Consider the following 27,918-nt stretch of genomic DNA (forward strand, 5'->3'; position numbering starts at 1 on the left):
CTGTGGCGATCCTTGATTTAAAAAAAGGGACTAAGCCACAAAAAAAAATGAATGAATAAAGTTGTCGGTTTATTCCGCAATGGCGACCCCCATCAATAAAGGGACTAAGCCGAAAAGAAAATGAACGAAGTTGTCGGTTCATTCTGCTGTGGCGACCCCTGATGAATAAAGGGACTAAGTCGAAAAGAAAATGAATGAAGTTGTCGGTTCATTCCGTCGTGGCGACCCCTGATTAATAAAGAGACTAAGCTGAAAAGTAAATGAATGAAGTTATTGGTTCATTCCGCGGTGGCAACCCGATTAATAAAGGGACTAAGCCGAAAAGAAAATGAACGAAGTTGTCGGTTCATTCTGCTGTGGCGACCCCTGATTATTAAAGGGACTAAGCCGAAAAGAAAATGAATGAAGTTGTCGGTTCATTCTGCTGTGGCGACCCCTGATTATTAAAGGGACTAAGCCGAAAAGAAAATGAATGAAGTTGTCGGTTCATTCTGCTGTGGCGACCCCTGATTATTAAAGGGACTAAGCCGAAAAGAAAATGAATGAAGTTGTCGGTTCATTCTGCTGTGGCGACCCCTGATTATTAAAGGGACTAAGCCGAAAAGAAAATGAATGAAGTTGTCGGTTCATTCTGCTGTGGCGACCCCTGATTATTAAAGGGACTAAGCCGAAAAGAAAATGAATGAAGTTGTCGGTTCATTCTGCTGTGGCGACCCCTGATTATTAAAGGGACTAAGCCGAAAAGAAAATGAATGAATTTGTCAATTTATTCTTCTGTGACGATCCCTGATGAATAAAAAGACTTAGCTTAAGGAAATTTTATATTTCATATTACTTGAAACAACTGATGTTTTAATTTACATTAAACATCGTTCATATCAAATTTTTAGATATCAACTATTAATATCTGAACAAAAATAAGATACAGCGGTTGACGTGGGCTCATTGATCACCCAAACCGCATTGTTTTTCTCATACATAACAGTTCATTCTTTAATTTTTTTTCCTTCTTTGAAATTAAGTTTGCTGAGAGGAAATCAAGTAGTAATTTCTCTCTCTCATTCTGTGCCTCCACAAAGCACCAGATTAACAAAAAGATTTGACTCTTTTCTTAATCCTTCAACACTCAAGCAGACGCGCCCTCCAGATTGACTTAGATCCGCAATCGCGTGCAGACAAACACACAGAAGTCATGAACCTGGATGCTGAAAAAATGCAGTGCCTCGCTGATGCTCTTTTTTTGAACGTTTTGAATTTGATTCAAGAAAAATTTGATTTCTTTTTAATGTCTTATTGCATCTTTTTACTGTATTACAGTGAGCGTTATTGTTCAGCATCAAAGAGGAATTATTCAAGACCAAATTATGTTTTTATCAAACTGAAATAGTCATTCATTCATCATTTTCCTTTGGCTTCGTCTCGATTTCAGAGATTAGAGCCACTGTGGAATGAACCGCCAACTATTTGAGCATATATTTTATGCAGTATGATGTGTTCAGAGCAAGTTTGAAACTAGCAATCCAATATAAGATCCAATGCAAGATATAGAATTGACGGGGGCTCAGTGGTTTGCACTCACTTTGTCATCTCACAGCAAGAAGAGATTAGATATATAGATGAGATGAAGGGATGGTTAGACGAATGGATAGATGAATAGATGGACACACAGATGGATAGAGGGAGAGATTGATGGACAGCCAGATAGAAAGACATTGACATAGAGAGACGGACAGACAGGTGGAGGGATAGAGGGATAGATAGATAGAAAGAAAGAGATGAACAGATGGAGAGAAGGACAGATAGATGAATGGATGGACAGAGGGATGAGCCAGAGATGGATAAAGAAATGGTTGGACTGATTAAGAGATGTATAAATTTAGAGAAAGAGAGAGATGGACAGATGGATGGATGGACAGACAGATAGAAAGACAAATCGACTGATAGAGAGACTGACAGACAGTTAGATGGATGGATGGATGGATGGATGGATGGACGGGCAGATCGATGGATGGACAGAAAGATAGAGAGATAAATCGACTGATAGAGAGACGAACAGACAGTTGGATGGATGGATGGATGGATGGATGGATGGACAGATGAATAAAGAGAGAGATGAACATGAAAAGAAGGACAGACAGACAGACAGACAGTCAGATAGACAGATGATAGCTAGCTAGCTAGCTAGATAGATAGATAGATAGATAGATAGATAGATAGATAGATAGATAGATAGATAGATAGATAGATAGATAGATAGATAGATAGATAGATAGATAGATAGATAGAGAGATAGGGAGATAGGGAGATAGATAGATAGATAGACAGACAGACAGACAGACAGACAGACAGACAGACAGACAGATAGATAGATAGATAGATAGATAGATAGATAGATAGATAGATAGATAGATAGATAGATAGATAGATAGATAGATAGATAGATAGATAGATAGATAGATAGATAGATAGAGTGATGAGAGATAGTGATGGATGGATGGACAGGCATGGATAAGAAATTTAAATTGCACTGTCACCTCACAGCAAGAAGGTCACTGGTTTGAGTCCCGGCTGGGCCAGTTGGTGTTTCTGTGTGGAGTTTGCATGTTCTCCCCGTGTTGGCGTGAGTTTCCTCCGGGTTCTCCAGTTTCCCCCACAGTTCAAAGACATGCTATATATGTGAAATGACTAAATTGGCCATGGTGAATGTATGTGAGTGTGTGTGTATGGGTGTTTCCCATTACTGGGTTGCGCCTGGAAGGGCATCCGCTGTGTAAAACATATGCTGTAATAGTTGGTGGTTCATTCCAATGTGGTGACCTCTGAAAAACAGTCTAAGCTGAAGGAAAATGAATGAATGAATTTTCAAGAAGATTTGCAGAACTTTGACAGATTAAAAGATTACAGAATATTCTTTAGGGTTATTTTGGTCTTTAATATTTTATTTGATCTTTTTGGATTAATGCATTTATAATGTATTCATGGATTGAACGTATTTTTTGATGTTTGTTTGGCATCATTCATCACATGCACTTTTGTTAAACCTGGCTGTATAAGATGAGCTGTATAAGTGAATGGGATGAACTAAATTGTCCGTAGTGTACGAGTGTGAATGAGAATGAGTGTATATGGGTGTTTCCCAGTACTAAGTTGAGGCTGGAAAGACACTCACTGTGTAAAACATATGCTGGATTAGGTGGTTCATTCCGCTGTGGCGACTCCTGATTAATCAGAGACTAAGCCGAGGGAAAATGAATGAATGAATATTCAAGATACCAAGAAGATTTGCAGAACTTTGACAGATTAAAAGTTAACAGTATTCTTTACAACTTTTTCTCTTTATTATTCTATTTAATCTTCTTGAATGAAAACATTTATAAAATATACATGGAACGATTTTTTCATATTTTCCTTGCATCACATTCAGTTTTGTAAAATCTTCCCAGCAGACACACAACATCATAAGAAGTTAATGTTAGGTTAGATTAAAGTTGGCAGCATCTAAGGACAATGTTATGTTGACGTCCAATAGTGACGTGAAATGAAGTTGATATTTTGTTGTTATTAGGTTGTGTTGGCACTTGCAAGAGAAATTTGGGATCTCAAAAATTGCAAACAGCGTCAGGTGGAGTCGCGAAAACAAAAACTGCAAAAAAAATAAAATGATGTACATCCTGGGACGTACTTTGCAATCTCCAGAAATGTATGTAGTGGTACGTAATCAAAAAGAACCTGGGTTGTTGTTTTTTTTCTTATGGCTTAATCTGTTCAGTAAATATAAAAAACATCAATCTTTTTGTTTGTTGTAATCTTTTTACCATTTGGGGAAAAAAAAACCCACAAACAAACCATCCACGCTTTTTTCAGTTTAGTTTTCTTGTCTTCATCTGATGCATATGGATGCATATAATCCCATATCTCAACGGTTTCGTGTTGACTTCATGGCAGTTAGCGTGGCTTCAGTGCTTTATCTAGGCCATTGTAAATGAACGTGGCAGAATCTCTATTCTCAGGTGAGAATCTCATCTCCTCCGCCAGAGATGAAAGAGAGTTTGAAGCTCATCTGAATTGCAAATAGTGCCATCATACTTCACTGGCAGCTTAACTTATTTATGAAAGCTCTTTTTCTGTTCGTTGTCAGCAGGCATAGTCTTGTTGGGCTGTGAATGGAAAAGAACTTTTCTGTGATCATTTAAGCAGAGCACACATACAGCTTAATTCATGAGGCTTTGATAAACTTTTATTTTAGCAATGCCAAAGTTTACTTTTAAAACTTGTAGCTTAGAACTTTATTGAAATTGATTGTGTATATTGTAATCAGTAGGATTCTACTGTCGATTTTAATTTGAGCTTCAATTAGTTTTGTTAATTTGTTGCGCATGTGTAAAATATTTAAATTAAAACAATATTAATTCTGATGAGGCAGTGGCGCAGTAGGTAGTGCTCTCGCCTCACAGCAAGAAGGTTGCTGGGTCGCTGGTTCGAACCTCGGCTCAGTTGGCGTTTCTGTGTGAAGTTTGCATGTTCTCCCTGCCTCTCCCTGTTTCCCCCACAGTCCAAAGACATGCGGTACAGGTGAATTGGGTTGGCTAAATTGTCCGTAGTGTATGAGTGTGTGTGTGTGTGGATGTTTCCCAGAGATGGGTTGCGGCTGGGCATCTGCTGTGTAAAAACTTGCTGGATAAGTTGGTGGTTCATTCCGCTGTGGCGACCCTGGATTAATAAAGGGACCAAGCCAACAAGAAAATGAGTGAATGAATGAATAATTCTGATGCTATAACATTCATATGTTATAACCAGGGCCAGACAGAATCTGTGGACATTTGTTGCTATATATCTATGCAGAATTTTGCAAAAAAAAAAAAAAAAACTGTGGTTTTATGTAGAATGATATTGGGGAGTTACAAAAAACTTAAAATATGAAATATTTAATTTAAAGTTTCAATAGATCTACTTCTTTGGTAAACAAAGCAAGTCTCTCATATACTAAAAGACAGAAAATATTACTTTACAATCTGTATTGTAATTTAATCATATACTTATTGAAACTGATTGTTTATATAGTAACCAAAAGGAAACTGATGTAGCTTTTAAATTGAGCTTGAATTAGTTTTAACAGTTAATTTAGTGATTTTGTTGCACAGGTTTGCTATTAAACAATATATATGTTATGTCAGTTGACATTTCTGTGTGGAGTTTGCATGTTCTCGCCATTTTGGCATGGGTTTTCTCTGGGTGCTCCGGTTTACCCCACAGTCCAAGGACATATAGGTGAACTGGATGAACTAAAAATTGGCCACAGTTTGTGAATGTGAGAGTGTATGGGTGTTTCCCAGTTCTGGGTTGTGGTTGGAAGGGCATCTGCTGTGTTAAGCATATGCTGGATAAGATGCCGCTTCATTCCGCTGTGGCGACCCCTGATAAAAAAAGGGACTAAACCGAAGGAAAATAAATAAATGACTGTTTGCTATTAAAGTATTAAAATTTGAGCTGATAGAAAGTCAACAGTAATTCAAATAATCACTCGTTACTACTGAAGTATGCAGAAGAGCATCTCTGAACGCACAACACATCCAGCCTTAAGGCAGATGGGCTACAGCAGCAGAAGACCACACCGGGTGCCACTCCTGTCAGCTAAGAACAGGAAACTGAGGCTACAGTCCACACAGACTCACCAAAATTTGATAATAGAAGATTGGAAAAACATGGCCTGGTCTGATGAGTCTCGATTTCTGCTGCAACATTCGGATGGTAGGGTCAAAATTTGGCATCAACAACATGAAAGCATGGATTCATCCTGCCTTGTATCAATGGTTCAGGCTGCTAGTGGTAGTGTAATGGTGTAGGGGAGATTATCTTGGCAAACGTTGGGCCCATTAGTACCAATTAAGCATTGTGTCAACGCCACAGCCTACCTGAATATTGTTGCTAACCATGTCCATCCCTTTATGACCCCAGTGTACCTATCTTCTGATGGCTACTTCCAGCAGGATAGCGTGCCATATTATAAAGCGTGAATCATCTCAGACTGGATTTTTCACTGTACTCAAATGGCCTCCACAGTCACCAGAGCTCAATCCAATAGAGCACATTTGGGATGTGGTGGAACAGGAGAATCACATCATGGACAAATCTGCAGTAACCGTGTGATGCTATCATCTCAATATGGACCAAAATCTCTGAGGAATAATTCCAGTGGATCCAACCTCATAGTAAGGTGTACCTAATAAAGTGACCGGTAAGTGGTGTAAATCCATTTGTGTATATAAAATTTATAAATTTAGATATATACTATTGAATAATCCTGTACTTATATATTAATTATGTAATTGCACCTCATTTACATTCACAAAATTTTTTTATTAATATTATTTCAGCAACTTTTAATTCAGTCTTCTTCTTCAGAAGTTATCTCTCAGTAAAAAAGTGAGCAAATACTTGCCACTTAGAAATCCAAGATAATTCCCACTTCAGAATTGTGACTCCGAGCACAAAAGTCTGCCTGATTTAAGACATAATCCATGTTTTATCACAAACAATGTGAGATAACTTACAAAGTTCAGTACACAGAGGTCAGGGCTTCATCACAATAGTGTTGCTTCTTGCCAAGTGTAAAGGTGATTAAAACCACACACTGTGACGCACCTTGTCAGTCGATGCATTACGTGATCAGATCAAGCCCGATATTATTAGAATTCATATATCCCTGTGTAATCAGCTTCTGTAATGCGCCTCATCAGTTCAGTCCCCATACTGCTTATCAGGGACCCTCAGTGTTAAGTCTCAAATCCCTCGTTTTCAACAGATGTGCAGACCCCATCCGCAAAATTACACATCCCACTGGCAAGACTTACTGCTTAAGTCATGTGGAGGCTTCTTCGTAATCTTCCTAGAGCTGCATTTGCTTCTCAGTCCTGGTCTTGGAGAGCTGTGCATTATAGATGCTTTCTAATATGACACCACTAATCTATAAGGTTGAAAATGATGTATGTGTGTCAGGTAATGGAGGAATGTCAAATATACTACAAATAACGCATTTTTAATGCTACAAAGAAGAGTTAACCCTTGTGCACTGTCCAAAATTGCTACCCTTTTGTCATGTGCAGGATCAAAACATCCAGATTAAACTGCTGTAAAAATGCATCAGATTAATTTTTTTATTTTTTATTTTTTTGCAGAAATCTGTCAATGAAGCTCATTTCTAATCAAAACTACTAATGTTTTTTAAAATGACAGGATTTTAACTCTTTAATTGCCAAATTCACAAATCATTTCACTGATTTGGTAAAAAAAACACACACAAAATGACGTATTTTCAATAAAAAATGTAATTTTGGACTGGTTATTTTAAAGCTTTTAAATGTTTTGGACATGTGAACGATTAGTAATAATAATAACAATAATAATACATTTTATTTGTAGCACTTTTCCTACATAAATGCAACTTAAAGCGCTTCACAAACAAGCAATGTAAAATAAACCACATAAAAAATGTACAGACAAATACTGCATAATAAACAACAAATATAAACTCAGATAAAAGTACACACATATATGCATAGATCTACACAATCTCAAACACAATAGTCCTCACATATGCATGCACACACCGTGTAAGTCAGAATTATTAGCCCCCTTTTGATTTTTTTTCCTTTTTTAAATATTTCCTAAATAATGGTTAACAGTCTGTCTGATAACAGTTTAACAGTGTGTCCGATAATATTTTTTCTTCTGGAGAAAGTCTTATTTGTTTTTTTTCGGCAAGAATAAAAGCAGTTTTACATTTTTTTTAAAGCCATTTTTGGGACAAAATTATTAGCCCATTTTTTTCGATAGTCTACAGAACAAACCATCGTTATACAAACACTTGCCTAATTCCCTTAACCTGCCTAGTTAACTTGATTAACCTAGTTAAGCCTTTAAATGTCACTTTAAGCTGTATAGAAGTGTCTTGAAAAATATCTAGTAAAATATTATTTACTTTTATTATGGCAAAGATAAAATAGATCAGTTATTAGAAATAGGTTTTTAAAACTATGCTTAGAAATGTGTAGTAGTTATCATATCATAGTCTCACAACTAATTCAAGTTTATACAATTGCAAAATCGTATTAGCCTATTTCTGGCGCTTTTTTCATTTAAATATTAATATTATTGCTGAAGCAACTACTGTAGTGCTAAATTGCATGTTTATCATTCCAACATATAAATATATAAAGATAAAATAACTGTTCCGGCAATTGTAATGACCTGCAATTTCATGTTTTGTGCATTATTTAACTGCATTAAAGTATATATATATATATATATATATATATATATATATATATATATATATATATATATATATATATATATATATATATATATATATATGCTGTTTAGGGCAGTACAGTGGCACAGTGGGTAGCACAATCGTCTCACAGAAAGAAGGTTGCTGGTTCGAGCTCTAGGTCAGTTGGCATTTCTGTGTGGAGTTTGCATGTTCTCCCCGTGTTCGTGTGGGATTCCTCCGGATTTCCCCCATAGTCATGCGATAGAGGTGAATTGAATAAGTTAAATTGGCCGTATAGTGTATGTGAGTGTGCAGGTGTTTCCCAGTGTTGGGATGCGGCTAGAAGGGCATCTGCTGCATAAAACATGTTGGTGGTTTATTCTGCTGTGATATTCCCCTGATTAATAAAGGGATTAAGCCGAGAAGAAAATCAATGAATGATGCTTAATTTTTTATTAATATTTTTATTGGTGGTTCTTTTGTGGGGACATCTGAAAAATCAGAAACTAAGCCGAAGGAAAACGATAATGAATAAATGAATATTATTTTTATATACGTCAGGCACAGCTGTCAAATGACGTGATGAATACCCATAATATTATTAATGACATAATTTATTAATAATCATCAGATGAAGTGATTCATACTTACTCCATTGGATATAATCAGTAACGCACACTGTGCTTCTGTCATTGAATTAGTTAATCTTCATGAGGCAAGGCTTCCCGCTCCTCACTGTCGCTCAGTCAAAAAACTCCAAATCTCCTCAGACGCGCGGAGCTGAGTAGTGTCTCGGCGTCTACGGTGTCGTTCATTGCTTTTGTGCGCTTTTAAATGGATGTTATCGAATTTATTCACCGAGAGAGATGCTTTTTTATTCATGAAACCAGCAGCAGAGACGTATTTCGATGGTTTCAGTTCATGCCATTGAAAATGTAGACCGCAAACAATCTCACGCGAGAAAAGTGTCAAGTGAAAGTGGAAATGCATGAGGGTGAGTTCATGTAACGTTATTTACTTTGCTTTATTGCTGATAAATGCTGCTTTTGTATGTTCAAATCTGCCTATCAGTTTTAAGAATGACCACATAAAAAATACTATAGTAAATTACAATATATACGTTACTAAAGTATTTTTTTAACCATATGGTAGCTATTGCACTGTATATATCATAGTATTTACAACACTTTTATCAGGATTGTTAACGTACAGCATATACTGTAGTATTACCTATACTAAACTGATAACTTGCATTAAATAGTGTAGCATACTTTAGTTTTTCCCACAGTAGACTGTAGTGTGTTGTAGTATAATATATAGTTGTAGAAAGCTACTGTATTTCTATAGTTGGTGTGTTACCATAGCGGGTTTTATTATAATATGGTTCAAAAACACTGTAGTATTTACTATACATATTCACTGTAACGCTTTTATTCGGGAAATATTTAAAGTGAAATGTTTGAAAAGGTGTCTTCTGGAGCACTTTTAGAATATTTATCTTTAATCAAACTAAAAGATTATATATGACTCTTTTCAGTGTTTTGTTGCTACTTGTATACGTTTTGTTGTTTGTTTACAATGTATATTTGTTAAGAAACTAATTAGATTTTATGATTATATATTGTATATTTATTAGTATATGTTTTTGCCATGAATATAGCCAATGCTGCTGATATGGCATTAAAATATAATGTAATGTAATGAAATAAATAAAATAAGGAACGTTTCATTTTTGCATTCAGACAGAAATGTAATTTTATTTTTGTGTGTGACAGGAGTTATGTTTTTAAATTCAGTGTTAAAAATGTGCTGAGTGGACCTGAATTAAATGTCTAATATTCTTTGTTGGTCTGGACCAAACGAACCATAATAATAATAAATGTGCAACACAATAGCTCTCATGAAGGTCACATTCACATGCAATGACACCAGACACAACCCTACACATCTGCTACAATTTATTTCAAAACCTGTAATTTCAAAGAGACTCTGAGTTCAAATCTTTGGCTGGTGTCTTCTTCCTTTTTCCGCTGTACTGTCCATATGAAAGCACGAATAATAACAGAATTAAGATTTGAGGTGAAATAAACCTAAAGTTTAAAGTATGTTTTAAACATGAAAATCACTGTTTTAAACTTTATTTACACTAAAAAGAAGAGTTTCTTGAGCAAAATAGTATAATAAGTTCTGAAGTATTATGATTCTCAAGATCAGAGTTATTCATTAATGTTCCTTCGGCTTAGTCTCTTCTACAGAGGTCGCCACAGTGTAATGAATCGCCACCTATTTAAGCAAATGTTTTACACAGTGGATGCCATTCCAGCCGCAACCCAGTACTGAGAAACACCCATACACTCTCATACACTACAGACATTCGTTCATTTATTTTCTTTTCGACTTATAGTTGCTTTATTAATCAGGGGTCGCCACAGCGGAATGAACCACTAACTTATCCAGCATATGTTTTCCGCAGCAGATGCCCTTCCAGGTGCAACCCAGTACTGGGAAACACACTCATTCTCACACTCAAACAGTACGGCCAATTTAGTCTATTTAATTCACCTATAGCGTAATTGTGGGGGAAACCGGAGCACTCAGAAGAAACCCACGCCAACACGGGGAGAACATACAAACTCCACACAGAAATGTCAACTGGTCCAGCCGGGACTCGAATCAGCGACCTTCTTGCTGTGAGGCAACAGTGCTAACCACTGAGCCATCGTGTGCTAAAAACTCTGCATTAATATTATATAAATAAATAAATTAAAAATATAAAAAATAGTGAACAGTATTTGGAACTCTCATACTATTTCACAATATTACTGTTTTTTACTGAAATATTATTCAATGCAGCCTTTGTGGGCAAAATACACTTAAAAAGATTTAAAGAGATTAAGGGCTCTATTTTGACGGTCCATGCGCAGAGCGCAAAACGCAGGGCGCAAACGCTTTCAGGGCGTGTCAGAATGCATTTTTGACACACATGAGCGCAAATGCATTTGGTATTTAAACAGCGTAGCGTAACGCCTCAAAAAGCGCCAAGCTGAAACTACCAAAAGACTATTGCGTCGCGCCTTGTGCCACATTGCGCCGGGTGTATGATAGGGCCCTAAATCTTCGTATTGACCCCAGATTTTTAAACAATGTCATCATCGTGATCAAAACCTTGATTTTTTGTGGACTTTCTATGCTCCATTTGTGTTCTCCAGTCTTTTTTACTTGTAGAATACGTCACTGTAGGTCTAAGACCACCAAGGTAACAAAAATATCCTGCTTTTATTTGTTTTTTATTTTGCAGCCTTGGTTCTGCTTATCCTGATAGAGGAGGGTTTTGCGTTGGCACAGAAAACTCAAGGTTGGTTTAAAATAGGAACATGCATGCAAAGACAAATTATATGTGGAGTATGAAAGACTCGAAGTAAAAAAAAGAAAATTAATACGAAATACTGTATGTTTTTCCTAGTGTTTTTGCTTTAATAATAATTATCTTGAATGCAGATCATCTGGTGTGTGTGTTTTTTCCAGTAGCTTTGGCTCAGAATGTGGCTGTTGCGGATAAGAAACCGGCTCACTGTGGAACTTTGGTCCAGACAGAAAATGGAGGAACATTCAGTTCTCCAAACTACCCCAGTACATACCCACCAAACAAGGAGTGCGTGTACATACTCGAGGGTATGAGTCTCACTTGCTTTAGCACTAGATATTTGTCCTGTTCATTGTGTTTGTAAAAAAAACCCATACATAATCACATGCACTACAATCACCGGCCACTTTATTAGGTACACCTGTCCAACTGCTTGTTAACACAAATTTCTAATAAGCCAATCACATGGCAGCAACTCAGTGTATTTAGGCATGTATACATGGTCAAGACGATCTGCTGGAGTTCAAAGCAAGCATTAGAATGGGGAAGAGAGGGGATTTAAGTGACTTTGAACGTGACATGGTTGTTGGTGCCAGACGGGCTGGTCTGAGTATTTCAGAAACTGCTGATCTACTGCGATTTTCACGCAGAAACATCTCTGGGGTTTACAGAGAGTGATCAGATAAAGAGAAAATATCCAGCCTTTTTGATGCCAGAGGTCAGAGGAGAATGACCAGACTGGTTTGAGCTGATAAAAAGGAAACAGTAACTTAAATAACCACTCGTTACAACTGAGTTATGCAGAAGAGCATTTTTGAATGCACAACACATCCAACCTTGAGGCAGATGGGCTACAGTATCAGAAGACCACACCGGGTGCCACTCCTGTCAGCTAAGAACAGGAAACCGGCTACAATTCGCGCAGGCTCAACAAATTTGGACAATAGAAGATTGGAAAAACATTGCCTGGTCTGCATAGTATTAATTTCTGCTGTGATAGTCGGATGTAGGGTCAAAATTTAGCGTCAACAACATGAAAGCATAGATCCATCCTGCCTTGTATTAACGGTTCAGGCTGGTGGTGGTGGTGTAATGGTGTGGGGGATCATTTCTAGGCACACTTTGGGCCCATTAGAACCAACTGAGCATCGTATCAACGCCACAGCTGAGTATTGTTGCTGTCCCTTTATGACCACAATGTACTCATCTTCTGTTGGCTTCTTCCAGTAGGATAATGTGACTGGTTTCTTGCACATGACAATGAGTTCATGATTCTCAAATGGCCTCCACAGTCACCTGAACTCAATCCAATAGAGCACCTTTGGGATGTGGTGGAGATTCTCATCATGGATGTGCAGCCGACAAATCTGCAGCAACTGCGTGAAGCTTTCATGTCAATATAGAGCAAAATCTCTGAAGAATATTTCCATTACCTTGTTGAATCTACACTAATAAGGTTTAAGGCAGATCTGACTGCAATAAGGGTGTCCAACCCGGTACAAGTAAGGTGTACCTAATAAAGTGGCCGGTGAGTGTACATTGGTAGTACCAGGTTGGACTCCTCTTTGTCCTCAATGTGCTGAAATCTATACTGGTTACTAAAGGTTACTGTGGAAGCCATTGAAGTATATTTTTCACTATTATGATGTTCAAGAAAGCAGTTTGAGCTTTGTGACATTTTGTATTAAGCAGACATCATGAAAGGGTCCACTGTGGGCATAAAATAATAGACATGCTCAGCAACAATACTTTGGCTTTTAAACAGTGTTCAATTGCTCTTCAAGGACTCAAAGTAGGGTAGTAAATACATCCCACACCATTACATCACCACCACTAGCCTGTCCTATTGATAGAGGCAAGATGGGTCCATGCTTTAATAATGTTGTTAGTGCAAAGTTTAGTTTTCCACATCTTTCTCTCTAAAGGAGAGTAATAATAATAAAGTGGCTAAAAACCAACCTAAACTTTTACATGTGGGGGGGGGTAGGGGGGGGGGGGGGTGTGGGGGGGTCCTAGTCACAATACTTACAGTAATCATATTTTAACACCTGTTTCTTGTTTCAAATCAGCCCATCCGCGGAAGAGAATTCAGCTGGTCTTCGATGACATCTACCACATTGAACCGTCTTTTGAGTGCCGCTTTGATAACATTGAAATACGCGATGGGCCGTTCATTTTCTCTCCCCTGATTAATCGATTCTGCGGGGATAAGAGTCCAGGAATTGTCACCTCCTCCGGACGCTTCTTGTGGATCAAGTTTACCAGCGATGAGGAGCTGGAAGAACTGGGTTTCAAGGTGGAGTATTCATACACTGCAGGTAAGTACTATAAATATATCTTGCAATTACATCATGCAATTCTTCCCTTTGTGTTATTTTGCTCTTGATTTTTTTTACAGATCCTGATTTTCATCTCCATGTTGGAGGACTGCTGAATCCTATTCCAGGTAAAGATCCATTGAATTCAAACAATTATACAATTATTGATACTATGAGCACAGCACAGTGGCTCAATGGTTAGCACTGTCGCCACATAGCAAGAAGGTTGCTGTGTCGAGCCCCGGCTGGGTCAGTTGACAAAAAGTGTGTGTGAATGAGTGTGTATGGGTGTTTCCCGGTACTGGGTTGCAGCTGGAGGGTCATCCACTGTGTAAAACATATGGAATATTTGGTGGTCCAGTGAGGACCTCTGAAATAGAGACTAAGCCGATGGGAAAGTTAATTTAATATAAATAATATTTTTTTATTTAAAAAAGTACATTTTAGTATACAAAATCATAATCAAAATAATGTAATATAATTTATCATATGAATTTATAAAAGTTAACAATTTACTTGAAGGCGGTGTTCATAATACTGTCATGAAACATTTATAATAACATGACACATCATGAAAATGAATGAGATTTTATTCATGCTTATTAGCGTCATTAGCTCAGTTATGTCATTTTAAATGTAAAGATGACATTGTTTGAGATGTCCTTGTTATGACAGCGTGAAATTAATAGATGCATAATTAATTATTATGGATTTATTAATAAATGCATTTATTAATAAGTAATTGAATAATTGCTTTATAACCTGTATCTGTCTTTGTCATGACAACCTGACTGTTTACAATCATCATAACTAGTCATAAATCTGTCATAAACATGACTGTCATGACATTATAATTGTGACATGAATTTTAGAACGGCAGTATTAATATTTTTCTTGACCTGAACTAGTGGTACAAATGGAATATTTAATTTGAATGTCATTAAATATTAATGACGCTATTATAAAATTATTTGACAGAGCAATGACATTTTCAATAAGAAATTTGAATGTTTGTTTCACTGAAAACAAAGATCAGAACATTATTCAAGACACAATTATAATGGCCTTATGACAGTCATGTTTATAACAGATTTATGACAAGTTATGTTGTCTTGGTTATGTCAAAATATCACAACAAAGACTTTTCTGTCAAGTAGTCATAACAAAGACATCTCAAACAATGTCATCATCTTTACATTTAAAATGACATAACTAAGCTGATAGTTAAGTCTTAATCTAATAATAATAACTTCCTTAAGCATAATAACAATAATAATTAATTCTTTCATTTTCCTTTTGCTTAATCCTTTTATTCATCAGAGGTTGCCACAGCAGAATGAACCGCCAACTTATACAGCATATGTTTTACATAGCGGATGCCCTTCCAGCTGCAACCCAGTACTGGGAAACATCCATACACACTCATATACACACATACACTACGGAAAATTAAGTTTATTCAGTTCACCTATAGCGCATGTGTTTGGACTGTGGGGGAAACCCACGGCAACATGGGGAGAACATGCAAACTCCACACAGACCTTCTTACTGTGAGGCGATAATGCTAACCACTGATCCACCATGCCACCACAATAATAATTATTAATAATAAATCTATTTATCTTAGGATTTTTGTGTTTGATTTCTACTAACTAACTAACCAAGCCTAACCTGGCATGATCTGCCGCTTTTCCTTGATTTTATTATAGGTTTGCTACCTTTCAGAAAAACACATTATGTACCCTCATTTTCAGTTGCTATGGTTACCGTGCCCAACAAATATAAATGTAAATTCCCTCTTTAGTGCATCAGTTATGTAAACTCCTGAATATTTCAGTGACCCAGAATTTATTAGTATTACGTTTCCCCAGCTGCAGTCTGCAGACTCTGGGCCTCTTTCTCAAACGCTTTGCAATACAATGCTACAATCATTTAATGTTTAAACCTAATTAAACTGAACTAATTGAATTGTCTTTACCTTTATCTTGTTCCCACAGACTGCCAGTTTGAAATGTCTGGAGCAGATGGTGTAATCAGATCCAGTCAGGTTGAGGAGGAAAATAAGGTGAAAGCAGGGGAAGCCGTGGATTGTATTTGGACCATAAGAGCTCCACCGATGTCTAAGGTTAGTAATTCAGTTAAATTCAATTCAGTTGAATTCACCTTTATTTCTATAGCGCTTTTACAATGTAGATAGAAGATATAGAAGATCATAGTAAACTGAAACAGTGTCAGTTCCGTTTTCAGTGTTTAAGTTCAGTTCAGTTTAGCTCAGTTCAGTGTGGTTCAAACACTGTGGAGCAAATACATCGATGCGCAGCTCTACAGATACCGAACCATGCAAGCCAGTGGCAACACCAGCGAGGAAAAAACTTCACTAATTGTGGAAAGTGAAGAATTAAAAAACCTCGAGAGAAACCAGGCTTAGTTGGGCACGACCATTTCTCCTATGGCCAAATGTCTTGTGCAGAGCTGCAGTCTGGGCGCAGGAGGCTGGAGAATGCTGGACCTCAGCTAAGACTAGTCTGTCCCTGGAGCATCACAGGAATCAGTCTCATGCTCTCCACTCCTCCATGACCACCACAGCAGCTGCTCAGGATACGGCCTGGTCCAGGATTATAGAAACCTTGGGATCCTCTTGTTGCTGGTCTTGGATCGAATCAGTGACGCTGCGTAGTTTGAGGGCCTCGGGATGAGTATCCCCAGGTGGAAATAAAGATTAAATAGAATAATGAGCGTAGCTGCTGTTCATAGTGTATGTAAGCGAGATGCAAAAAACCTGCGTGGGGCAAATTCATGTATCATACTGCTAAGTGATGCACTGAGTGTATGCTTTACTAAAAAGATAGGCCTTTGATCTAGTTTTGAACTGCGAGAGTGTGTCTGAGCCTTGGACATCATCAGGAAGGCTATTCCAGAGTTTAGGAGCCATAAATGAGAAGGCTCGACCTCCTTTACTCGACTTTGCTATTCGAGGTACTACCAGAAGCCCAGAGTTTTGAGATCTTACAGAGCGGGTTGGATTGTAGCGAGACAGAATATAGTAATGTCTGGTTAGACATCTACATTTAGTACACTCAAAAAAGAGATTTTTGCTGCTTGTCCATCTACTTAATTATGATTATTGTTTAATATAAAAATCTATTCATGAACAACACAATTCTTGAGGTTTTCTTGGTGAAAAAATAAGTAATTGTTTGGGATGCCGGCTGTTAGTAGGAAGACTGAGCCATTAGTTTATATAGTTTAACATGTTAATATAAATATGTATATTTTAATATATTTTTTCCTGATTATGCATGTCATATACAGTGCCATTTAATGTCTCTGTTTGTGTCTCTCATTCAGATCTATCTCCGCTTTCTAGACTATCAGTTGGAGAACTCAAACGAGTGTAAGAAAAACTTTGTTGCCGTTTATGAAGGCAGTAATGCCATTGAGGATCTGAAGGCCAAGTTCTGCAGCACTGTTGCTAATGACATCACTCTTGACAACACTGTGGCCGTGGTGCGAATGTGGGCTGATGAGACCAGCAAACTGAGCCGCTTCCGCTTGCTGTTTACAGTCTTTACCGAACGTAAGCATTCATCTACATTTTTGACAAGTCTGATTGTCTCTGTGGGAATGGGGGGCTTAGTTTTGTTTACTACACTAAGTTAAACACGTGATTCTGGACTATCTTTTCAGTTTAATGCACACTTTTGTACATTTGTGATACACACTATTTATGTTGTCAAATACATATGGAAACAGAAATGTTTAGGTTGAGGTTTAGCTTAGAGAAGTTATGACACAAATATGTTTTGTGTACTAAAATGACGTACTTCTTTAATATTATTATTAATAATAATAATATAATTTGTAATATTAATATGAACAATAGAGCTGCACCATGGTGCACTGGAAAGCACGATTACATCACAGCAATAAAGGTTGCGTCACTGGTTTGAGCCTCGGCTAGGCTAGTTGGCATTTCTTTGTGGAGTTTGCATGTTCTCCTCGTGTTCGTATTGGTTTCCTCCACAAGTCAAAAGACATGTGGCATAGGTGAATTGGGTAAGCTAAATTCTCCGTAGTGTACGTGTGTGAATGAGTGTGTATGGGTGTTTCCCAGTGATGGGTTGCAGCTGTAAGGGTATCCGCTGTGTAAAACATATGCTGACCCCAGATTAATAAAGGGACTAAGCCGAAAAGAAAATGAATGAATTAATATAAACAATATTAATATAAATAATTAGTAATATTAATATTATATAAAAATATTATTATTAATAATACAACCAAAATATTTTTTTTCAATTATACAGTACATATGTGCTGTTTTTGACCTTTTAAAAAAGGTGATGTTTTGCTATAAATTATTTAACATTTTAAATTTATTAGACCCTATTTGGATAAGAAATCCACATCAATTAAATTAAAAAGACAGGATAAATAAATAAATAAATAAATAAACTGAAAATATTTTTATGGCGCCCTAAATAAAAAAAAAACATTTATTGTACTTTTTTCTTTGAATTATGATAAATAAATAAATAAATAAATAAATAAATAAATAAATAAATAAATAAATCAATGAATAAAGTTATATCATCTACTCATTGTCCTCCGGCTAAGTCTCTGATTTATCAGGGGCAGTGTTGCCAGATTGGGCGGTTTTGAATTTGTTTTTGCGGGTAAAAAATGACATAGGCGGGTAGTGAAAATTTGGGCAGTTTTGCAACGGCGTGTCCGTCAGCCCCGGTTTTTACTTATAAACCTGTTATGATCTCCCAAAAAGATGCTATAGCCCCAGTTCTTTACATACAGACACTTAAACAGTTGTGATCCCCCCAAGCCTCGCAACAGGTTATTATAGTCTACAGATTGTTGGGCGGTGCTTTTTGATTTGGTTTTGGATAGTTTTTAGGCTCGAATCAGTCAGCTATATCTGGCAACACTGATCTGGGGTCACCACAGCGGACTACTCTGGCGCATGTTTTAGTTATATTATATTGAGAATATCACAAAATTACTTTTGACCCAGTCTATCTTTAATCCTTTTTGTAGGAATATCTTATACCAATAAGTTGCAAAAGGTTTTCTACATTATTGTGATGCATTTGTGTATAGTGAAGGTCATTTAATTTACAAGTAAAAGCATTTTCAGAGAATTTGTGTTGAAGATGAGGGGGAATTATTTTTTATTAAAGTTTAAAAGGACACATGGATTTCAACAAAAGTGAATAATAATTTGCATGGATAAATCAGTTATAATGAATATATCATTCATTCATTTGCCAGGGGTTACTCTACTATTCTGACTTATGTTTTACGCAGCAGATGCTCTTCCAGCCACAACCCAGTACTGAAAATATTGCAATATTCGATAAACAATAATAAGTAATTGCCTAATTTTGGGTTTATGGTGACAGTATCAGAATATTATGCAATAGTAGGTTTGCTTTGGCATGTCACGGGGACAATCTGACCAGTGGTATCAGATTGTAAATATGAAGTGTAAGAGATCCACCATGTGGACACTCAAGTGCACTGCATGTCTGTCTGGCTCTTTATTTCATTTAAATCTCTAACGTGTTTTTCAGCTCCGTGTTCGCCCAATGCATATTTCTGTCACAGCAACATGTGCATCAACAACACTCTGGTCTGTAATGGTGTTCAGAACTGTGTGTTTCCCTGGGATGAAAACAACTGCAGAGGTAAAAAAAAACAATGTTTGTTTTCCAGCCATTGTCGCTCATTAGACATACAAGCTGTCTTAAGAGTTTTAATAGATAGTTTCATAAGCAACAGTTTTTGTCTGCATCTCAAAAAGAAATTCTCTGATTCATGGGTTTGACCTTAAAGTTCATCCAAAAAAAAAAAAAAATGTGTCATCATTTAACATGTTTCAAACCTGTTTGAGTTTCTTTATTGTGTTGAACACAAAGAAGATACTTTGAAGAAGCCTGTAACCATTCAACAGTGTTTGCTTTCCTACTATGGAATTCAATGGTTACAGGTTTTCAGCATTCTTCAGAATATCTTCTTTTGTGTTCAACAGAAGAAAGTATCATTGTGAGTAAATATAAATATGTAAATAATCTACTATTAAAATAATTGCGTTAATCCCCAGGCCACTTGTTGTATCAGGAACAGTGGGTTGTAATCAGTACGAATTACGGATTAACCATGATCCGATACACACCTATAAAGCACATAATGTGTGTATATTCTGAATTAATTAGTCTATGAAGGACTGGACATCACAGGAAAAACGATTATTATGGAGTCCAGGAAAACGCCATGTTAACCCTGGCGATGTAAAGCAGTAATAAAGATTCATAATTGAGTTTTATTATTATTGTGCTCATTGGGGTTGCTCTCTCATCTTCTGCTCTCTCTTGTGTTTGTTTTCCTCGTCTCTATCAGAAAAGAAGCCTAAAACTTTTTTCCATCAGATGAGTAAAACTCATGGCACAGTGATTGGAGTGTCCACTGGTGTGGTCTGCCTTCTGCTCATCATATCTATATTTATACAGATGAAGCAGCCCAGGAAAAAGGTATTGATTAATAAAAAAGCAGACTTCTATATGTCAGAAATGCATGTAAACATTATAGAAACATTAACAACTTATATTATTTAGCTTTTTAAATACGTAAACCACTGCAAGTTGATTTTCCTGAACAAACTAAACACTGTGGCTCTTTTTAAAAAAACAACACTGATGTATTTGTTTACTTGAGCTTCCTGACACAGACATATTGACTCAGCCAGTGGTGCGACCGTGGGTCTGTTTGTCTGAACAATGGCAAGGGTAAATTTAATTCTTTATTTATTATTGCAGTTTTAAAGGGTCACGAAACACCAAAACACATTTTTGAGCTGTTGACAGTCGTATATGTGTCCCGCACTGCTAAAAACACTATTAGGACACCTATATTTCACTAAAAAGTGTAAATTGGTTGTTTTTGCATTATTTCAAGTAAATTCGTGCTTCCGGTTTGAAACAAATTTTTGAAGCTGCGTCACGGCCATGACATAATAGCGTTGTATTCCAGCGTGCAGACTGGACGTCTGTACCAGAGTGTGTCTTATTACGTCTTACAGTGTGATGCATTAATGCATGAGTAAGGCTTGGTTCAAACCAATCAGCGCGCTCTATTGTGCAACTTCATTAATATTCATTACTTTCACCTTGTTTACACGACAGAGACGCCACGTTGTGTTGGCAAAACAAGCGTGAAGTGTTGCTTTTATAGTTTGCTGCAGTTAAGTTTTGTTTTTTATTTTCTCTCTGTGAGAGCTCAGCTGGAGTCATGTGTGGATTAACAGTGTACGCGACGCTCGACAACAATAACTTACGTGTCTAAGGAGGATTATTGTTTACCTGAGAGCTGTTCTCATCTGCAAACGCAGAGATCCGGATTCGCTTGTAGTCTTCTCTTAATAAGGACGCGGCTCTAGTTGCTGGTGATTGTCCTGTCTCTACAGATTTGGTAAGTGAGCGACCAGTGCTCTTTGTTTATTCAGTTTGTTCGTATCGAACTAAGTTAACTATTGCACCGAGTACAAACATGTTAGCACCACAACCAAACTTTAACCTCGTGTAGGGTTTTTACCGCATTTTGTGACCGGAATAACACACGCGGCTTTCTGACACTAGCTGCCGTGTGCTTCTAAGTTTTCCGTGAAATGCTGAGGTTTTTTTTTCTCTCATTCGCCGTGCGGTATCAAACATTGCATGAAAAATACATGCTTAGAGCAGTTCCTCGAATCAAATATCTTGTGTGTCGTGAGGGGCATGAATGAATTCCCTGAATGAAAGAGCCAAACTGCAGTTAAAGTCCAACATTTAATAATTTGGCAAATAATTCGACTACAGATGTCCATGTAGGTTAAACACCATCACTTTCTCCTGTGTGTTTATTTTGACTCTGAAACTCGCGCGAGCCCAAATAGACACTCCCACACCCTCCCACTTTAGTTCCTTCGACACTCCCCCCTAAACAGAGCTGGACACGCCCACTTTTCTGACTTTTTCCAAAGTAGAGGTGTGAAAACACCCTGCTGAAACGAGGGGGTTTCATGGCCCTTTAAAGGATTGCACAAGTTTGGGATAAAAATGCAATGAATCGGATTATTAGCTTTTTTTTTAATACACACAGAGTGAGAATTTGGTAACATCTGAAACTGTGGTAAAAATTAGATGGCCGCGAGGGCTTTTCTTTTTTTGGATTGCTTTTTAGAACTGTCGAATGGCATTCGTGAGAAAAATTTGAGATCTCAAAAAGTGTACACAGCGGCCTCTTGTGGATTCACGAAAATTAAAACTGCAAAAAGCGTAGCTCCTGGGACATATTTAACACTCTCCAGAAATGTATATAGGGGTACATTTTCAGAACGAGCCTGGGTTGCAACTATGTGTAAAAAATATAATCTTGTGTGTATGGTCCCCCGTCAGATCTTGTGCCGTAAAGGTTTGTTCAGTGCTACGGAGATGCAGGAGGTGATGGATCCTCCCGAGTACGAGATGTTCTCCATGCAGGACACCGATATGCCAGAGGAGCTGTTGGAGGAGGAGCTGGAGGGCCTGCAGAAACTGCACCGCTCCGCCAGCATGTCCCGCTGCATCCGTGAGCATCACTGCGGCGCTCATAACAGCACCACCATCCTGATGACCAGAACCAATCCTCTGTCTGAGGAGCTGAGCACGGCGGTCGGGGCTCGCAGCTGGGGCAGCTTCCATGGCCGACGCAGCAGCTCTCGCTCACACCACCCGCACACACACGCCTACAGCGCACAGAGTCTGAGAGAGGCGCTGGAGGAGGACGAGTTGAGCCTGGAGGGACAGGTCATGGAGGAGATCGGGTACAATGAAGTTTTTGGCCGAGGACGTGGTGTCGTGATGGTACGTAACCATACAAACCCTGTGCAGCAGCGGTCCCTCTCTATGGACTTCTGAGAGGAGGGAAGGTCAGCTGATTGGTTCTTGTTTTGTTGTTTTGACCATGGGCCACAAAACCAGAATACAAAAATACATTGTATGGATCAAAATTATAGATTTTTTTTAATGCCCAAACAATTAGGATGTTAAAGGGGACCTATCATGACCCTTTTTACAAGATGTAAAATGAGTCTCTGATAACCCTAGGGTGTCTATGTGAAATTTTAGATCAAAATATTACACAAATAATGTTTATAACAGTTTGAAACAGCCTTGTTTAGGCTTTGATTCTAACTGTGCCATTTTGGGGACTGTCGCTTTAAGTTCTGTCGTAATTCGACTTCTTATCAATTAGAAATGATCAGACCGGAGGTTTTGAATATCAGAAAATAGACTTTATTCTCCATAATAAAGCCGAGAAAGAGCAGAGCAGACCCCAAAGCATTCTGAAGTCTCTTCTGGTCACTTCCTTTCTTTGGTTCTCTTTCTAAAGTCTCTCCTGCTCCTTCTAAAGTATCTGTGTTTTCCCCAGTCTTTATACAGGTTATTTTCCACACCCCTAGGTGTCTTGTTTTAATTCTTGACCTTTTTAGGATAAGTTTTTACTCTAAGTGGTCCTGCTATTCTTGGCTCTCTGCCAGCTTGCTATGGTCAGTGAGATGTCACAGGTCTATGTCATGTCAGCAACTGTTTTGAAACCAAAGTTCTCTCTCCATAGATGCAACTTATGCATAAGGACTAAGTGTTTACATACATTGTCATGATAGCATAATCACTTGATAATATGTTACTCATTCTAACTTCTGACACATATAGCTTCATGAAAGTATTTAACATATATAATCAGTGCTTTACATATTCAGTTATTCTACACAATCATTCTTCAGCATTGCCTTCTCCTAGTGTTGCTCCTGTGCAGGCATACTCATTTTACACAGTATTTTTAACACACACAGGCATGTTTGCTGCAAACACTCCATACTCTTTGAGAAGAGAAAATGAACTGCTTTACACTTAGAAAATACTTCACACTGAGAGAATAGAAATCTTCTTCAATTCAAATTAGATTGTGCTCTTTTCAAAAGAGGGCGGAGCTACAGATGCCTATGTGTCAGCATAGTGGCAGATCTAGAAACAAGACTAAGGGTGTTTTCACACCTGCCTTATTTATTTCGGTTGAATTTCACTAGAGTTCGTTTTTCCTCTTGGTGTGGTTCGTTTGGGCGGGTTTGAATGTAGCAATCGCACACGAGTGCAAAACAAAAGCGGACCAAAAAGACTCTTCAAGAGGGTCTCGGTATGCTTTCAAACGAACCCTGAAGTGGTTTGTTTGTGTTGAGAACAGATCCAAATTAGAACATACGTACTCAACTGCAAAAAGTACTGCGCCTTTTGGACTAATCCAGCTGCCAAAGTCCGATGCGCTGTCTCATCTTATGGGGTGTGGAGGAAAATTTTTTGCTGTTTTTCTCTGTCAGCGCTTAACCAACAATTTTAAACAGAGAGAGAGAGGGGGACAAACATTACCTGATGGATCGTTGATAATATTTCCGGAAGATAAGCATTAAAGCATAAAATTAATTTGTGCATCATCCTGAAGTGACTTACAATGCACGTTCGCCATTTGCAATAGATTAAAACATTGTTTTCCAGCCGCAGCCGTGCTTCATTCTCTAAATGTGTCGTTTGTCTAAAATGATGTATACAAACTATATAATATACTATGAGCAGGGATACAATCAGCCAGCGCAGTCGACCCTCCATAGTAAAAAGCCACATGTTGTGTCTGCCAGTTTGTTTACTTGCAGGAGTTCCATTGGCATTTTCCCGCAAGTCAATTCTGACCAATCGAAAAACAGTTTAGGAAACACGTTCAATAATATCTGGCCAATGAGTGATGTGGATTTTGTTCAGACTAAAGCAATCAGTGTGGTGTGAAAAGGACCCAAAATTGGCAGAAAAATGCTACAATGCAACCAGACCAAATTAATCGAACCACAGATGTGAAAGCACACTAACATCCTGTGGCGGGTTTAGACATAGGCAATATGGGTGATTGCCCAGGGCGGCGACTTGCTGGGGGGCGGCACGAGGAGAAATAAAATAAAATAAAATAAAATATAAAAATAAAAGAGCCACAGTAAAAGCTTTGAGATACGATTTACTTTATGCAAGTGTATTCATTTAGAGGGGTGAAGCCCACGCCAACACGGGGAGAACATGCAAACTCCACACAGAAATGGCAACTGACCTAGCTGAACTAACTACCTGAACTAGCGACCTTCTTGCTGTGAGGCGTTCCTGCTACCCACTGCGCCACCATCTGCTGCCTGTCTGCTAACGTATTATGGTATTTTTATGCATTACAATAGTCAAAAAATTACATACAGCTCATATAAAAGGCGTTTTTTCCTCAGTATTTTGATTTTTTTTTTATCGAGATTTTAGATATTCAAATAGTTGACCACATATTGTCCAATCCTAACACATTATACATCAATGGAAAACCTATTTATTCAGATAACATCTACTAATCTCAATTTTCAAAAAATGTATTTTTGACTTGTCTTGTGGTCCAGGGTCACATATGTGAATTTACAATAGTTGTTCTTAGCACACCTTGTTTTAATATTTTACTTGGTTTATTTAAGTTTTTTCCGTGTTAGGTTTGACCTTTTTCACCCTTCCTGTAATTGATTTCAAGCCAAGTGTGCTAGTTTTTATTGTGGTGTTATTCTCATTCCTCAACATTACATAAAAAAAATCCAAGAAGGTCAGGACAACAATAAAATGTTTACCACACCTGCAAGTGTTGGGACAATTGGCGCCGGTGGCAAATATTGCAGTATTACTTACTGACTGCTCACTTACTATTCTTCAGCTTAGTTCCTGAGTTATTAGTGGTCGCCAAAGCGGAATGAACCACCAATTACTCTGGCATGTGTTTTATGTAGCGGATGCCCTTCCAGCTACATCTTACTGACTAAAAAATGGTATTTATTTTGTGTCATTTATTTACAAAAATAATGTAAAATTCTGTAAAAGCAGCAACGATCTGAAATATTATACAAATTTGTCTTATATGTCAAAACGTGTTTCATTCCTGTGGTGGTAAATGGGTCACAGATGAAGATGCCCCCTCCCAATTTTCAACACAGCCTCATTCTGAAAATGTACCCCTATACACATTTTTGGAGATCCCAAATTACAGTATGTAGCCAGAAGTACGCTATTACCAGTTTGTCCAGTGGTGCGTCCAGTATGTCAGTCGACTTTAGACGCAGAGAGGAGTATGGCGAAGAACGGTTCCAGAAAGCGGGTAAGACAAAAACAAAAGCCAAAAAAAAATAAATAAACAAGTAAATAGCAGGGTGAGAATTTGGTAAAATCTGAAAACGTGGTAAAAATCAGGCTGCCACGAGGGCTTTTTTTTTCTGAATTGCTTTTGAAAACACTGTTGGTTGGGTTTAGGGAAGTGGGTGGGCGGGTCAATCTGTGCTATTTAAAACATCGTTTGGGTTTAGGAAAGTAGGAGGGTGAGTCAGATGATCAGTCGGTCAGTCAGTCAGTCGACAGCGGCCTCAGGTGGATTTACGGGAGAAGAGCAGACACGAATGGTGTTCGCGAGAGAAATTTAAGAGCTCAAAAGGCGTACACAGCGGCCTCTGGTGGATTTACGTTAGAAGAGCAGGCACGAACAGCATTAGCAGGAGAAATTTGAGATCTTAAAAAATGTACAAAGTGGCCTCTGGTGGATTTGCAAAAACAAAAACTGCAAAACACGTAGCTCCTGGGACGTATTTGGTGCTCTCCAGGAATGTATACAGCGGTACGTTTTCAGAATGAGTCAATTTATTTTATTTATTTAATAAAGTTTACTTCATGTTTCTTGAGTTGCACTTTAAGTTTTGTCTGTAGATTTCAATTATAGTACATATTTCTATATATAGTGTATATTGTTTTTTTTCCTACAATGAGCCATAAATCTCCACTACAGCAGCACTTATGCACCAAACTTTAGTTTTATTCACATATCTGTATTCTAAAGGTTTTTATACTCTTTATATATTCTGAAGGATGCTCATACATACTATGCCTAATTATATACATTTTATTCTACCAAAAAAAAGCAAAAAACTTGATATTCGTATTATTAAAACTTGATATTCACAATATATTCTGAATTACGAAGTGATAAAAATTCCAAAATCTTCTCTGTAAAAAACCTTGACATCAATATGTAAATAATAATATTGATGTAGTGGCTTTCCAATTGTTGGTAGAGTGAGCAAGTTTTTAACAATCAAAGTCCGTAGGCAAAATCGATGCAAATAAAAACTTCATTTTCCAATCAACAGAATTACTTCATCACTTTTCCTTAATCTATATGCACTTATCTGTTACCTTAAGTTGTACGTTGAGTTAAGTTGAGCTACTACAGTACGGTCAAAAACTGTGCTTCCTACCGACACTCTCTTACTTCATGCAGTGAAGCCACAGTTATATAGTCTCCTACTGACACCTTGTGGTCAATCGCCAATATACAATGTATGACTCCTACAAATTATATTTTTGAACCAGACTTCATCCAATATTTAGATTTTTTGTATAAATTTGACCCATACATACTGTATAAAGACAAATCTAAAAAATAATTAAAGAAATTCTTTTGCTGTAGCTGAAAAGGGTGATTTTTGTATGCACTGCAACTGTATACATCAGTAAAGCTCAGAGTCACAGTAAAATAGTGTCTCAAACTATTCTAGTAAGAAACTGGAGGAAGATGAGGGAGGAAAGACTGTGGGTCGTGTCTGTATGTTTATATATAACTATTTATTTTTTGGCTTTCTCTTCTTTTCTTTCAAACTGATCTCTGACTTGGGTTTGGCGTGTCCTGTGTATTTTAATGTTGTGTGACGAGTCAATCATTTCTGAAGGTTTGTTTATTGCGGGGTTTACCTGACAACTGACATATGAGAGCCGTTAAAATAAACATCGTGTTCGTACACAGAAACTATATTCAGTATTTTCTTTTAT

At 37.5% G+C, this 27,918-nt stretch overlaps 2 protein-coding genes across 3 annotated transcripts in view; one reads left to right on the top strand and one right to left on the bottom strand.

The window, feature by feature from the left end:
* The window catches only part of LOC101882393 (uncharacterized), a 768,785-nt gene that overhangs the window by 624,106 nt on the left and 116,761 nt on the right, over positions 1 to 27,918 (bottom strand). The window lies entirely within an intron of this gene.
* On the top strand, positions 9,031 to 27,895 carry neto2b (neuropilin (NRP) and tolloid (TLL)-like 2b). 2 transcript variants are annotated; one of them, XM_087292887.1, is made up of 10 exons: positions 9,031 to 9,266; positions 11,571 to 11,627; positions 11,798 to 11,944; positions 13,706 to 13,954; positions 14,035 to 14,082; positions 15,952 to 16,079; positions 17,303 to 17,531; positions 19,540 to 19,653; positions 20,366 to 20,496; positions 22,399 to 27,895. In XM_087292887.1, exons 1-10 carry the CDS (start codon positions 9,257 to 9,259, stop codon positions 22,897 to 22,899), a joined length of 1,614 nt encoding a protein of 537 aa, XP_087149013.1. In that variant the 5' UTR covers positions 9,031 to 9,256; the 3' UTR covers positions 22,900 to 27,895. The 2 variants fall into 2 exon arrangements, with proteins under 2 accessions (XP_087149013.1, XP_087149014.1); XM_087292888.1 differs by having other exon boundaries at positions 11,801 to 11,944.

The sequence above is a fragment of the Danio rerio genome, chromosome 18 (assembly GCF_052040795.2).
Source record: "Danio rerio strain M-AB ecotype USA chromosome 18, GRCz13ab, whole genome shotgun sequence".
Lineage (NCBI taxonomy): Eukaryota > Metazoa > Chordata > Actinopteri > Cypriniformes > Danionidae > Danio > Danio rerio.

Coding starts and splice junctions, on each gene's coding strand:
- neto2b (XM_087292887.1), top strand. Junction 11,945..13,705: donor GTGCGTGTACATACTCGAGG/GTATGAGTCTCA, acceptor GTTTCAAATCAG/CCCATCCGCGGAAGAGAATT. Junction 14,083..15,951: donor ACTGCTGAATCCTATTCCAG/GTAAAGATCCAT, acceptor TTGTTCCCACAG/ACTGCCAGTTTGAAATGTCT.